The sequence below is a fragment of the Passer montanus genome, unplaced genomic scaffold (genome assembly GCF_014805655.1).
Source record: "Passer montanus isolate IOZ18808 unplaced genomic scaffold, ASM1480565v1 scaffold22, whole genome shotgun sequence".
NCBI classification, from domain to species: Eukaryota; Metazoa; Chordata; class Aves; order Passeriformes; family Passeridae; genus Passer; species Passer montanus.
Window position 1 is genome coordinate 4,402,805 of NW_024366815.1, and position 15,999 is coordinate 4,418,803.

Below are 15,999 nucleotides of genomic sequence, written 5' to 3' on the forward strand. Positions count from 1 at the left end.
GAGATTACCAGGCATGTCTGTTTGGATTATTCCCCTTAAAAGGCAGGCTGGCTTCATCAGTCAATGAGCAATCCAAACGTGTCTCCTGTTCCTTAATAATGAGCCGCATATCAAAGCTGTTCTGGATCCCATGGCACATACCCTTCTACCTCTCCAGCACAGGAAAAAAGGCTTTCTATGAGCCTTCCCGTACTTCCTGCTCGTCAGATCTAACCCCTGCTCATCTGCCTCACAGGAAGGAATCTCCCCCTCTCATATATAAATACTCAGGATATAAATATATATTTTTATATATATATCTAGAGAGAAAGGATATAAATAATGAGCTAAGTGCTTGCAAAGGTACACCTTCAGGTTCCATCAAAACACCAATATGCCTGTGTGCATGTGTGTGTTAAGTGTGTGCAAGCACCTGGATACCCCATTTCTGCTGCTTCCTTGGGAAGAATTCTTTTAGGACCTGTGATAAATGGCTAAAATAATGCCATGGTATGTTACAAAACTTGGATTGGAAGAAGTTACTTGAAGGCTCTGAAAAATCAAACCGTGTACACAGTTTGTACATTAGATTGGCTTTCAGTAAATTCTATCAGCAAAAAAAGCTAGTCAGGTTCCCTACATTTGGAAATAATAGACACTCTAGCCTTGGAAAAATCTCCAATTAAAAATTAGCAGCATTCATCCTGCAGCTCTTGGCCTAAAAGTTGTCATCAACAGCTGAATCACAAAAATGCATATCAGAAGTGATTGTTTCAGTATAAAGGTTTTAGAGATCCTGTTTGGGTGGTATCTAAAAATGCTCATATGTTTTTAAGTCACTTTGGTAAATGTGGGCATAGTATTTCTCTGTATGTGAGATGCTTCATCAAAACATACTTTAAATTTAAAGTTGGGTATTTTGTATTCCAGGTCTTACTAGCGCAAGTGAGGGCAGAAGTTAACAGACTTTTAAAGAATTTTATGAAGGTTTGAAGAGAGATCAGTTTTTCTTCACAACTTATTTCTTACTCATGAAAACTTGTTTTGGCAGCACGGCATTTAAAAATACCAAGTGATCTCCACTTGCTTGTTTCATTTAGTGCTTCTTTCAACTTTGTGCTGATTTTCACAATTAAGGATCTAGGTCAAAATCACTCTATGTGTCGATATGAAGTAGTTTAAGCAGTTGTTGAATGCAATAACCTGCTTTTTGGTAGGTGCCTACCATTTATATATTCAGGTTTACGTGGACTTAAAGATCCAAATCAGCAGCCACTAGGGGAGGGAACAATGCTGGTATGATCTCAGAGAGGACACATGGAAAACCAGTCATACTGATTCTTATTGACACAGAACTTCTTGATCAGATAATTTTGCTTGCAGTTATTGTGAAAAACAGTTGCATTGAATAGGTGTGCTCATGTGTTAAATCTGCATCAGTTTAACTGAAATTTAAAGTTGGCTTCAGTCTGCGTATTACAGACTCAAAATAAATGTATATACATCATGTCTTAAACTAACATGAGCTGCAGGACATACAGAACTGCACTAAATTAAAATGCAGTGATTATTGTTAAACCATCTGTCAGGAAGATTATTCTTTTCCTGCAGACCAACTAACAGTAAGTACGTGAGTGCTTGGAGTCCTGAGTGGTCATGCAGAAATGCACTCAGAAATGCTTTGTCTGTCATTTACTAGCTTTCACTTACTGTGCTATTTAAGTTAATGACTTCCTAAATGCCATACAGGCTCTGTTATGTAGTCTTTAATCTGATTAGGAGAACACGAATAATTTAGCGTGCGATTAAACCATATAATTAATTTGTCCCATGGTAATGAGCTGTTAAGTAATTCTGTTAATCTAGGGTAAATATCAGGCCTTGAACTTCAATTTTACAACTTCCTGGGGATTTTTTTTTCCTAGAAGAAATGTTTTTTTTAAAAATAAATACTATTTAAAATTAAAAGCCTGATTTCCTGAAATTGCTCTTTGAGCAAAAATGACTGACTATTACCAAACTGTTCCAAGATTATAAAACTCCTGGTGAAACAGAATTGGGTTACAGCCAAGCATTTTTTAACAAAGCATCCTCAATTTCTTCCAATCACCTTGAACTCAAACTGACCTTATAGACTTCAAAGAGCAATATAAGGAAATCAGAGGGAGCAGGGTTTTCATGTTATACAAGAGTTCCAAGAGATCAGATGTGAATTTATTTATGATGTGTGCTGAAACCTAACTGACTGTATTTGCCTAAGTACCAGGTAGTATGTTTTTTAATTCGAGTAATAATGCAGATACTGGCACACAGGAGAAAGCTTGCAGAGATTATACTGTCTGAACAGTGGAACTGACCTGCTGTGTAGTGATGATTCAACAGCACGTATAAAATGGTTATTTGTTATCAAGCATAAAATAATACTGTTTGTTTTCCCTCATGTTCTAGCCTAAACTCCCAGTGGTGTCACACAGGTTGCTTTGCACCGTGATTCCTATGCTTCACTATTTTTTCCTAATTTCTGTGAGGTGCTAAGCTCTCTCGCAGTGCTGGGAGAATTCCTTAGCCATGTTCTCTTATTAAATATATAATCTTGCCTGCTTGAAATCAGATGTTTTTTACTGCTTTGCTGGATGGGGTCCACATTGCTGTAGTCCTGATGGGATTTGAACTTCACTGCCAGCAAGACACTGAAGAGCTTTTGCTTTGTGGTTTGGGATTTTTTTACAAAGCTGGAAATACCATTTAATCTCTTTATGTAAAGTGTGAATGATTATCTCAGTGAAAGGTTTTTGAGTAAAACGACTTTTATTAGTGCAGATTACTAGGGGTGTAACTGATACAGACTTAGATATTCCTCTTTGCTTTCTTGACATGATATTGGACATTAAATGTATGCATTATATTTGTTAAATATAAAGAGACTGGAATATACATTTGCTTATATAGAGAAATTCTAGCACTTTTCTGTGCAATTCATTGTACAAGTAACAAAGCAAAGAGCAGAATTTTGTCTTTTGGATGACTGCTGTCTAATGATAACTAAATAAATACTAATAATAACTAAAAAAATAAACAGAGAAGCCTTGGAAGAATTAGTACTGTAGCTGAGAAAGTGTTTTTAGCCTGAAAAATTTACTATTCTCACAACTAGGCCTGAATCTTCCTTAATGATACAATTATATGTAAGGCTGAGTATCTGCCCAGCAATTCACATTGCATGTTATGCAGCTAAATATTTGCACTTTCACCTGAGATGAATACAGGTTTGACCTGGTTTTGGGGCTGAAAGACAAACAGAGCAATTGAGTCTTTTCCAAGTTCAATTTTTTCTATTTGTGTAGTAGGCAGTAACTTAAGACTATAGCTGCAATCCTCTTTTTAGGAATTGTCTTCTGATGAAGAGATCTACTAGTCTTAGAGCTGAGATCCTCCTTCTGTGTACCTAGTCCATTAGGTTACTGCTGTCAAATTACAGCACATTTTATTGTGAATAAAGAAGTGATGCATCATGTGCCACAGCCATCCTTAGACTTCTTAGCCAGGTTTTTGGCGAATGACTTTAAAAAGCTTTCATTACAAGCCCAGAGCAATGTCCAAATGTGGATTCACTGAAGGGCTCCTTAACCACATCGAAGAATTGATAATCATTTGGCCTGTTGCAAGTTTAAATGAGAGTAATTAACAGACACACCAATCCACAGGAGAAAGAAACCCACTAAAAGCACTAAAGGTGTCTCTTACAATAGAGAGAGAAGTAAACTGGGTGTTGAAATTAAAATTTAATATACTCTCTATTTCAAAATGAAAAGTTTGTGTAGGAAAAAAAAAATTTAAACCCAAAGTGAGAAATTAATTCAATAGATTCCATTTGCAATTTTAACATTTTAACACTTGAAATCACTGTAAATTATTTAGCTGACATAAAGACTTAATTAATAACATAAAGTTGCTTCTGTCCCAGAGGTTTAGTTGGTATTTATGATGTACATTTTTGTAGTCCTCAAATTTACATAACAAACATGCATAGTAGGTGCAACTTTATGTTTCTTTTGTTGTTAAGGTTTTGATTTTTTTTTTAAAGTGAAATGTGCCCTTTATGAGGTTTTTGGTTGGTTGGTTTTTTAATTTGGAGTATGTAACTTCTGCTTCTGTGGTATCATTCCTTGATCTTTTTATATCCAGGATAACAGTACACAATAGGTGAGTGGTGTGTTTCTCATGTCAGCTGACACAATTTGTTATCTCTGTTTCTTACTGTGGCTGAGTATAGAGCCTGACGAGGGCTCTGTAAAAACAGGCACTCATCCAAGGGCTGCTGATGACTTAATCAAGCCATAATATCAGCAAGCAAGGGAAGAAGGCTTTAAGTCCATTGCAGTTTTAGATTGTGTTGATCGGAAGGGCTAAAACTAATTTCACTTGCAGCATGACTCCATCCTGTTGGCACTCGGGGGAATGAGGATATGCAGGCAAAGTGATTTCAGCTATGCACTATCAGCCAAAGTGATGTGAATGTTTTTAGGCAAGCACAGAAAGATTACCACTTGGTGTCACTGGTAATGCCCTGAAATAACTTTTAAGAAATGTTCACACTGTGAAAAATAAAGATCTTTCACCCAGAAAATTCTGCACAGGTACATGCACACCTATTTGGTAGTTGCAATAAAGAAGATTCAGGACTGATCTGGAGAGCCTGGAGTTATGTTTCCTTCCCAGCACTTGTTTTTATTTGGTTGTGGATCTTCTGGTGTGTATTCACATGCATGGCACACTCTTGTGCTATTGCCTCTTTGAGATCTAATGGAATGATGAAACAGCAGTGTATGGAAAACTCTTCAGATTAATCCTTCACTCAGTAATGTTGTGGTTTGGTTTGCAGCAGAGCAGCTGCTTCTTGTTCTCTGCTAGCTGCAGAGATGCTGTTGTTGCAAGCAATGCTGAACTGGAGGAGGTTACTGGGGAAAAATGTCATATTTGGAGTATGACCTGAGCTAATGGTCGTGGCAAAAACAAAAGTGCCATAAAAGGTGCAGTTCAATGTCCTTGTCCTTGCCCTTCCTTCTGGTCGTTTCAGGTTCAGAAACTATGTAAAGGTCAAGATCTCACTTCAAACAAGTTTTTCTTATAAGCAAATCTCCTTCTGGTTTACTTTGAGTGTTAACATTTTTACCTGACCAGAGTAGATGCAAACAACTCAGTGCACTGTGACTAAACTGTTTCTTTTCTCAAGGAGCTTCTTAGCCCAGTTTCGCCTGTTTATGCTGTCTCTGTTCATGTCCCACTGGAGAGATGTTGTGTTTAAATTCACTTGTGATTGACCTTACTCCAACATTGCTATAGAAAAGGGCCAAGATTTTTTTTTTTTATCCTTTTTATAACTCCTGGCTCTCTTTCTGTACTGAAGTAATTAGCCTGAACTGACCTCCAGCCAAATGTTTCTGTGGTCAAGTTTCAGCTGGCTTGAGGACAGTCAGCTGCTGTAATTTTTTTTTTCCTGATTTTAACTCTGTTCATTCTAGCAGGCTGCTGGAGTTGGGTAAGACATAGAATATAATTCTTTAGAATGATATGTTACAGAAAATTGAAGGGTTTTTTTCCTGTTGAATAAGAGGCACTTTATTAATGCCATTTTCTTTCATAGATAGGCACATAGGGTAGGTGTTGGGAGGTAGATACTACTGGATTGTAAAAGGTCAGTTTTGTCCTAATGCCTATGGAGAAGCTGTCTCTTGCTAGGTTAACAGAGAAGCCTCTGGACAATACTGCTCCTGTTGACAGCAAGCTCTCAAGAGTGTCTTGGAGGAAGGGCAATGGGTCATTATGGAACAGATCTTGGAGAACTTTCTGCAAGGCAGTAGTTGTCTGATGGTGATGCAGGTGGCACTTCAGAGGACCCTTCTCTCAGAATTTTTGTGCTGTACCACCAGAAGTGGTATCGTGATAGGGCAGCTCCTGCTTTCCCCCAGATTTTCTCCCATGAGCCTGGAGCTGTGGCAGTGTAGCTCTCACTTCATCTCAAATACTGCTAGAAATGGCTGTCATAACTGCAGCCCAGCTGAGCTTACGGTGTTTGTGCTGGATGCAGAGGTCACGTCCCTGCTGCTTCACACCCCATGCAGAGCTCCATTTGCCTGGGTGAGGCCTTGAGTACAAGCCCTGTCCCAAGGGCTCTGGGTTGCAGCTCCAAGGAGATAGCACAACTTGGCCTTTTACAGAGGCTCTTGCACAAAGGGTGGAGCATCATGCATCCAAATTTTCAGGGCAGTTACTGTTTTTGAGTTCAGTCCTGTCCATATTGGGTATGTTCAGAGTATACCAGTTGGATATTTTTCACAGACACAACTTGTCTGAATGGATAACTCAGTGGGATATCCCATGTGGTTTGAGGCAAAGCCAAGACAGTGTTTTGTCTTGCTGAGATTCTGGCATTTGTGAGAGTCCACTGAAGAAACAGTTTGTTTCTATACTGTGTTTTACTAGCAGAAGGGCAAGGGATGAAGTGGCAATTTTGTTCATCTCTGATGTTTAGGAACACAAGTAAATCCTATGCTCTGTTTCAGAGAGCTGGTTGTTTTAGTCAAGGTCTGTGGCTGAGCAGGGAATTTCCCAATAATTGTAGGATTGCTCTAAAGCAAGTAATAGCTGCTGCTGGAGAGTGGCTGTGCCCTCCCCTCCACCCTTACTGTTCATTCCCATGCCTGTGCTGCTCCAGCTCTGCTCCTGGGCTTTAGGGAGTCCTGATAAAACCGGTCTGCAAACAGGTTCATTACAATAAATGTTTATGGATTCATTTTAACTGGAACAATCTCCTGATGGAGTTCACTGTGTTGCAGGTATGTAAACAAGTCTACCACTGCAGGAGGGAACAGCAGTACTGGAAGAGGATTGTTTTTCTCTGCAATAACAAGACCTTACTACTGAAGTGCAGTGTGTTTGTTGACCTCTGTGATGTGTTTCCAGGCTCCTGGGTTAGTGCTTCAGCTGTCAAACCACTCTTCGTGGAAGGACGCTAAGATGGCCACCAGTCAGGTGTCCAGGGATGGAGGGGATAGTCATGCTGGGACAGCTACACGTGGGGAACAGCCCTGGTCCTACCGGAGTTGTTTGGTGTGGTTATGAAAACTGAAAGAGTGTGGTCTGAATGATGGATTCTGATCACATTTGTTCTCACTGGTGGACTCCTGTGAGGATTTGGCCTTCTCTTGTGGCTGTTACAAGGCAGGAAGAAGTAGAAAGACTTGGAAAAAAAGTAGTTGGAAGATTAGCAGAGGCTGATGGATGTAGGAGAACAGGAAAGTGGGAATAGGAAGGCAGCACGGCATGCATGGGTACTGGGAAAGGAGAGTTGTAAGTAAAGTGACCTTGTTCTCAGGCCTGTGAAAGAGAAAATAAAACTTTAGGGAGAAGGCGGAAGAGCTGAGGGGGAGAAGAGACTGCTGGGGTAGACATTGTGTAAGAGAAGAATCAACAAATACAGAGGCACATTTTTGTAGTAGATTTATTAATAACAGATAATAAGAATCCTTTAAACAAGAGTACAGATGAAGTAGGGGGACTAATTGAGCTACCTGAAAATGTAGCTGATCTTGAATCAACCTTGTACTGTGGCAGTGTAGCTCCTCTACTGAGAGTTAGGAGGACTGTTAGCCTGTGTTTTGCTTTATTAGCTTTGTCCCAGGTCTGTGCACTCCAACAGCTGCAGTTGTCACTTCTCCTGGTCCTGCTCCCCAAGTTGTTTTACTCCCACACTGCCCCAAAATCCTCACTAAAGCACTTCTCTTTCTTCTTTTCTTCCTTTCCTCTTTTCCTCTTCTTTTCCTCCTTTCTTCCCCCCTCCCTCCATCCCTCTCTCCGTGCTCCCCTTTGGAGTAACCCATGTCTGCCTGGCCAGAGAAAAGTCCTGCAGGTGCTTGGGCAGTCCAAAGAGCTCCTATAGCTCTTTTCTTGGTGTAGCAGTGCCATGCCCACTCAGGTTGGCCCAAGCTTGTCTGGGTGGTACTCCTGGGCATCCTTGTCCTGATGTGTGTGAGGTAGGGAGCATTTCCTGGCTTGCCTTTGCAGGTCTGGCTTTGGTTCTGCTAGTCTAGAGCAGTTTGAGTAAATGCCAACTCACGGAGTTGGTAATAGTTCTGATTTTTTTCTGTACCGTGATTCCTTCTGTTCTCTTAGTGTAAGAAAATTGAGGGAATTACCTTTCAAATTCACATTACTATAGCTTTACATAGTAAATGTATGCTATAATGATATAGTAATTCAAACTTAATACCTATATATACCTAATATATATATATAAATATATAGACACACACCTAATATATATACCTAATAATATATATACCTTTTATATATATATATATATATATTATATACCTAATTCAAACTTTGATAGCTGTACTAAGCAACTGACTAGTTTTTGACACCCAGATTTGATAGCATAAATTGTTATTTGATAACACCTAATTAGAGATTGTCACTCATTAGTTGTCTTGGTTATTTGGACACTTGTGATTTAATCTCCTGTTAGATAAAGAAATAAAGTCTCTAAATGAAAACAGTCCAGTGTAGAATCAAGGTCTATCATACTAATTTACAATAGATGTGGAAGTGGAGCTATTATCTCTCTGAGCGAGGTGTTAGTGTATGGTGCTAGTTTGGTGCTACAGAACAAAAAAATGTTGCCTGACTTGTTTAAACATCCATGCTCATTTTAGCGTGTGTGCTGTAACTTTAGTTTTGAAGGTCTCTGGTAATCTCCATGGCTATAAACAGTCAGGATATAATCCATGGTATGAATGTTTTCCCCAAACTTCCTGTGGACACCTTATTTTTGAGGTTTTTGGGAGCAAGGTACCATCTTGTGCAGATGTCTGCACAATCTGTAAGTCCAGCACAGAGCAGCTGCTGCCGTTCACCGTTGTCACCAGATGCTGGTGATAATGGCAAGAGCAAAGTAGAGCCTCAAAACAGGATTGTGTGGTGGGGTTGTACAATGTGTGTGCGTGTGTGGCACAAGTGAATTAAGGAAAACGAGGAGTGTGCTGCTTTGGGGAAGTTGTAAAAGCTTGCTGGTTTGTGCTGGGATTGTAAGTGTTTGCATTCTTGGAGGTTTTAAAGTCATTTGCAGATGCAGTCTATCAATTGACAATACTTGATTTTTCCTCTCTCTGTATTTAATGGACTAGAGACACATAAGCTACTTCTCTTGTAAATACAGTATTTACTATCTGTTCCAGACTGCAAAATGATGTATTACTTTATGAGGCAATGAACAATAAACTAAATGTACCTCTGGTTTAAATCCAATCAAAAATTCAATAAAACTAGATAATAGCTTAAATGTTGTATCATATATATATTTGCTTGTAAAGAAACTCTCTTATTGTCTTTTGTTATTGCAGAGTTAGGAGTATGGATCTTCGGCATCTGCTGTTTACTTTGGCACTGATCTGTGCAAATGACTTACTTTCTGCAGGTGATGGTAAGTTTTATGATGCCTTTCCATGCCTTTAAATGTGTAGATATATAAATATGTAGCTTTATATAAACAGTATTTTTTTATTGAATTTTTAATGACTGTGCAACTTTCTTGATTGCAGTAACCCAAGCAGCTAATATGACAAATGCATCAGTTAATCTTTTTGTAAATATAGTGGGTGAGGTTGGGACATGTTGCAAAAGAAGGTGAATTTCACCAACAGTTTTTGATGTGTAAGCAAGATGAAATTGAAAGAATGAAAGAATTGTATAGGATTCTTTTTTTTTAATGTGAACTAGTGTTTTTTTTCCTAAACAAGTCTTCTAGTATATTCATATTTTAAGTTTAGTATATTCATATCTTAACTATAGGACTTAGTATAAGTATAGGACTAAGTATTTGGACATACAGAATAAGGATTTGAAGACCGTATGCTTTGAATCTCAGCCCACTAGGAGCAAGTTTCATAAGAAATAAACTTAGTAATTCTTGAGTAGAGATTATGGGATTTCAAGAGAACATATACCCTTGACCAGCCAGCTGGGACTGGTCTTTAACTCATTTAACAAAACATTTGAACTTCAATGGAACTTGCATGTTGTGTCAGATTGATCTGCTTATGCTTGCTAGGATCTAATTATCTAAAGAAGTGCAGCTCAACCTGGTCAGCTCTGTGCTGTTCTGATCTTCAGAACAGACAGCAGTAACAGTTTTCCATAATAACTAATTTTAAGCAGACGTGTCACTGCTTCTCTCAAAGCTACAGAGCAGCTGCAGCTCTGTAAACAAGTGCCCCTCCTGACTTCCTAATCAAAATCTGTGTTAGCAGAGCAAGTCAGAAAGGGCAGTTTGTCAAGAAATTTTATTGAAGTGGGATGAAAACAGCTTCCGCTGCTAACTCTAAATAAAGTGATAAAATTTTAATGAAAATTTCTGACGTCTCAATTTTTTTTTTCTTTAGGTCCATTCTTTAGTTTTCCTGAGTGCAAATTAAGCATCTATAGACTTGCAAGCCATGTTTCATCAGTCTTGCTAGTGCTAAAGTATGGTAGTAAGCCAAAAGGTGATGGCATAGTTGCCTGTAGGCATAACTGGCTCACATTTTAAAGGTATAACCATAGCTCTTTGTCCTGATACAGTTCTGTATTTTCTTGGAGTTGCATACTTTCAGTTTCTAGGTATCTTGTATATATGGAAGCACTAGAGAGGCATAGGGGTGTTACTTTGATGTTAATAGAGATATTAAGCTAAAATAGGAAATTATTAAAACTCAGGTTTTAAAGCGTTCTCAGACAATTCTTCTATAAAGTTCATTTTGTTTATTAACAAACAGGTTTGGATAGAGAAAACACAAGTTTCTGTTTATTTACTTCTATATGTGTGGCTCAAATTCTCGTCCTCTGTGTTATTAGAAAGATAATCTATAAGGCTGCTATAAAAGTTAAGGCTTTTTCTTTAACATTTACCAAACATATACCATGCACCAGCTCCTATTCATTGCCACCACAGAATGGTCAGTAGAACAAAAATTAATGTGTCCTGACTTCATCCTTTCCCCCACCATGTCTGCATTTTACAGTAGACTCATTCAACAGTCAGAAATAATCCCCAGGGCAGTCTACTGGACCAACTCATTTTTCCCTTGAGTTTTAAGAGCACATGAGGATTATATGATCCTTGGCGGATGAGCCGTGGTCCAGATGTCCTAACTGCAGTAAAAATCTGTGTTATAAATAAAACTTGACCACAGCCTCGTCTTTGTGTGACTTTGTCTATGCTGATGAAATAGTAACTTCTATGACATTACCTTCAGAACAAAAAATTAAGAATATTTTGGTTGTTTCTGTGCTTAAATACAAGACACAGTACTAAATATTTATGTCGTGATTTGTTGTGCTATTAAAGATTGTGTGTGTGAAGGGAATTGCTTTGTTTAGTGATTGCTAATGATTGAATTGCTTCTAATTCTTTGGGCACATGCTCAGCTGAGAATGTCAGAGAAAGAAGTATAAATTGAACAGCAGTATTTGAGATAACAGTATGAAAGAACATCCATTTTCTGTTCTTTTGTGATTTAGGACAGAGTATTATACAAGATCTCTTTATTACATGTTTGGGGTTTTTTTCTCCCATGTGAATGTGCTCATGTCTACCAAAGTTCTCATGAGGATACAGCCCCACTCAGGTCATGAATCCTGACAATCTTACAGTGCCCTGCCCAGAACAGACTTGCTGAGATCTTTGTATAAGCCTAATTAAATGTGCTCTATACTTGTACCATATCTGATGTGTTGCCTGGTGACTGGATCTGTGGTATCATGGTTCCCTAAAAAATTCGCTTCAGTAGTTCTATTTCTTCTGGCAGCAGAAGAGATAAAAATTACATATGCTTGGTAGTCTTGTACCAAAGCCCAGTACTGAACCAGTGTGATAAAGACTTGTACATGGGATGCTATCATGTCTTGCAAAATAAACAAAGTTTGAGTTCAGTTTTACAAGAGTGCTTGGATCTGGCTTTAGGCCATGGGGTCAGATCCGCCCAAGACAGAGTGAAATTCCATACAAGTTTCCCTCTGGCAGGATCAATGGTGTGAGGCCAGCAGTTGGCCAGGCAACTGCACAACATATGAGACCAGATACTGGACATTTAGACACCTATTTGCTGTCTCCAGGCTGGTGTCCAGTTCTGCTGGAGGCTTTCTATTGATTTGGCTTGTTTTTCATGCTCTCCTCTTGCAAAGAAGCTGGCTTCCAGCTCCTTAAATGGAGACTGTAGCTAGCATGAAGTGAGAGGGCTTGAGTGACCAGGTGTGTCCACTGCCCCCAGTCTTTGACTGTAATTCAGGGCTGAGCAGGTCTGGAACTTTCAGCCTTTCACCAGGGTTGCTTGTGCTGTCCATGCCCTTGAGCTGTCTGATGTACAGTGACGGGGCAGAACAGAGGCAGTGGTAGAAAGACAGTAAAGGCTGCAATAACAGGAAGGTAATTTCTAATAGGTGCATAATTACCATAGGTAACTGGGTTTTGTGCCTTCAGGATTGGAAAGCACAAGGGCCATTTTCACAGCTGATTAAGACAATTTTTTCAGCAGAATTAGGCTTCTGGTTTGCTTTGAAGATGGGTAATTGTGTGATTTTGACATTTTAGTTTAATTTAGTTAATTAGATACATAAAAAAGAAAGAGTACTGCCTCATAAGCAGATGTACATCTGTGCAGTATTAATTGTAGTTCAGAAAAAATGCAAAAGCTTATATTTGCATACAAATACAGAGTTTGTATTTGAGATTTTACATTAAAGTATGGTGTTTCAAAACCATATCCAGAATTCACCGAGAATTCACCATGAATTCACATTTGGTTTACTATACCTGTTGACATCAGAGTAGTTGAGGGGAATTGATCCAGACACAGACTGAAATATGTATAGGAAGCAAAATGAAAGTTGTGATATTGTTTGCTTGTTCCTTCTCTATGACTGATGACAGTAAGTCAAATAAGGACATAGAGAAATAAACTGGGAGCTAATCCCAGTTAATAAAACAATACATAAGCTCAAGCAGCTCCAAAATTAATTTCTTCCCAGTGAAAAAAATGAGAAATGTATTTTACCATATTTGTATGCTAGATCAAAGTTCATTCCAGACTATCACAGTTATGTTAATTTATCCTCTGAAACAGCTTTGGAAAGGCATCCATATTTAATTATAGCACAAGAAAAGTAATTTTGAGTGAACTGATTTTGTACAATGACAATTTTAAGAGCAACAAGCCTTATATTATTGTTCATTTTATCTAATTGGATTTGAAAAATGTATTTATCTTTTTCCATCACAACTTTTTAAATTATTTTATGAATCTGCTATGCTCAAATAGTCTATTTGCATAACTTTTATTTAAGAAATAGACTTAGTTATTTTTGTTTCTGAAACAAATACAATCCAATTTTTATTTCCATCGGGATGTCCTTTTGTTTTACTGGTGTCCGTTGTTGCAGTTTGATGCTTTGTGTGCATTACACACTGATGATAAACATCTAACTATATGTGTGCACTGGGTATCAGTGCTCCAGCTGCAGAACTGAAGATTGGATCCATAACCCGTGCACAGGACTTCAGTGTCCTTAAAGACATGCCTGAGCAGCCAAGACTTCTGTGCAGGGCTCCCCGTGGTACCAATGGTTCTGCAGGACATCTGCATCTTCCTGGGATGGTCAGCAGCTTACAGAGCTCTCTTTAAAACCTTATGAACTGGTATCTGATACATAAGTACTGTCTTTTCAGGTAATTAAATCAACTCTTATCAGCTATTCTATGTTCCAGGGCCTGTTTGACTAACTCTCTATTGACTATTGGTTGCCTGGACACCTAAGGATAAGATTCATCACAGAGATATCCTCCAGTTACTCAAAAAAGTCTGCATAAAACTTGTTGATAGCACACCTGTGCCTTTTAAGCAGAAGCTGGAAGGCAGGCAGAGTATCCTGGGCAGTCTGAGATAACTAGAGATGTTTAGGCAAGTATTTTTGCCCTATGTGGCATAAAGGGAGCTGAATTTAGGTGTTTTTATTTTGAACTCAGCCTCATCTTTGCAGATTACTTGTTTCAATGTGCATAATTCTGCTTGCTTTTTTCTGGGTAGTGTCATAGCTACTCAGCTGCACACTAGGGCCAAGGTGAGGAGTCTTCTCACTGATGGGAAAGCATGTGGGGTCGTGCTGTCACCCTGAAGTTTAGTAGCAGATACGTGTTGTCTAAGGGCTTTTGTGACATGTGAACGAATTATTAGAATTAAATTAAGCAGGAAGGTGCCTTTGAATGGCAGCATATTGTTTCCTAGGACAGGGAAATCTGTACCTGACCTGAACCAGTCAGAAAAATTATCTAGTCTGTAAACATGTTTTATGATTTAGATGAACCCAAATTTTATAGATGCAGTCAGTAACAAACCATTTCTCAAGTATTTGTTGGGGGTTTTTTAATAACTTCTTTCATAATCATGAAGACTAGATATATTTGCATATATTGCAATCATAATCTTGTTAGGAAGGGACAAAAGGACAGAATCTTCCCTAGCTTAAGCTGCAAACATTCTTGCCTTCTCTTCTTGGTAAACAGTAGTACCACAATACAGTTGGTAGTCACTTGTTCACAGTGGTCATTTTCTCTTCTTAATTCTTTTAGTTTTATTAATCTTTCCTGTGTCTTTTCTCTGTTTTGCCTGTTTTCTCAGTTAAGTGCAGCTAAAAATGGAGTGTAATTCCAAGCAGAGCTGGCAGTAAAATCAGAGAAACTGAAAACTGTGATCAGTGTGATGTGTCCTGGGTATATGTGGATGGGGGCAGAACTGTTGAGAAGGCAGGTTTAAAACTTCCACCTAAAAACAAAGCCTTTAGAACAGTTGCCCTATTTGCCTATTTCAAATGTTTCCAAGCAAGAAATTGTTCCATTATGTAGAAGAAATTGCTACAGACACATTCCATGAGCCAGAATCAGAAACCTTGGCACAGAGAAGCATAAGTTATACCACTGTGATCTGGCTAAGCCATTTCGGCTGAAGAGAAGATTCATTTTGGCAGAGAGAAAAATAGTATTTCCATCATCACTTTCCATTGGGATTAAGGATGGCTTTGATGACTAGCAGAAAAATCCAAGAGAAGGCCAATGAAGTGCACTTCTGAGTTACTTTTACCACTCTTGCTTCCTACCCAGTAGTATATATTTCAGGTAAACCATTTGTCTGGGCCCGTGTGACAGTATCTCATGGGGAAGAAAGGATTTAACTTTGCCTGTCTGTCTTTTATAGAAAACCATTTGGGATTTCTAAATGTGGAAAACACATGTTGCAAATTAATTGCAGACAGGACTATATTTTGTAAGAAAACTCAGAAAATAAAAAACATTTTAAGGTATTTGAAGCCTGAAATTGTGCCCCAAAATGTCTGTATTTAGGTTTGCATCTGAGTAGATCCAGTGGTTTAAATGCTTACCTGAGATACAGAAATTTGTCTCCTTTGTCCTGTCTTCCAAACCACATCTGTGCCTCCAGCATTTACTGAAGATTTTCAAGCCTTTGAATATCTTCACCCACAAGCCTGCCAAAAACACTTCATGGACAATCAGCTTCAATCAGACACCCTGTAAAATAACGTACATGCCAAAGTTTCCCTATCCAGTTATCTCTGTCATCCTTAATATTCCTGCTATTGTGTGTATTTCCTTCATTGCTCTTTTGTTGCTATCATATTTTCTTCTCTGTTATACACAGACTTGCCAATTTGCTGTCCTCTGATTGCTGTGTTTTGAGGCAAGTTGCAAGAATTAGCAACTCATCAGTGGTTAGTGCCTGGTGTAGTCAGAAAGAGAGGTCAGTCTTCCTCCCTCCTAGTGGCAAAGCTTGTGATCCCAGCAGGTCTTTGCTCTCCCAAGCAGACTTACAGACTGCAGGCTAGCCACCAACAAGCGCACTGGTCCTCCTGTGAACCAGAACTGCTGCTCCTCTACCAGGACAGAGCTGCACCCAGAACCACTGACTGATGGTGGCC

At 38.8% G+C, this 15,999-nt stretch overlaps 1 protein-coding gene across 4 annotated transcripts in view; it reads left to right on the forward strand.

Annotated features, from left to right (window-relative positions):
* GHR (growth hormone receptor) overlaps positions 1-15,999 on the forward strand; it is a 149,696-nt gene that overhangs the window by 76,503 nt on the left and 57,194 nt on the right. For all 4 annotated transcript variants that reach the window (XM_039709917.1, XM_039709916.1, XM_039709920.1 and 1 more), the window contains exon 3: positions 9,381-9,460. In XM_039709917.1, coding sequence (XP_039565851.1) covers positions 9,391-9,460 — 70 coding nt within the window. In that variant the 5' untranslated portion in view covers positions 9,381-9,390. The remainder of the gene's footprint in view (positions 1-9,380; positions 9,461-15,999) is intronic.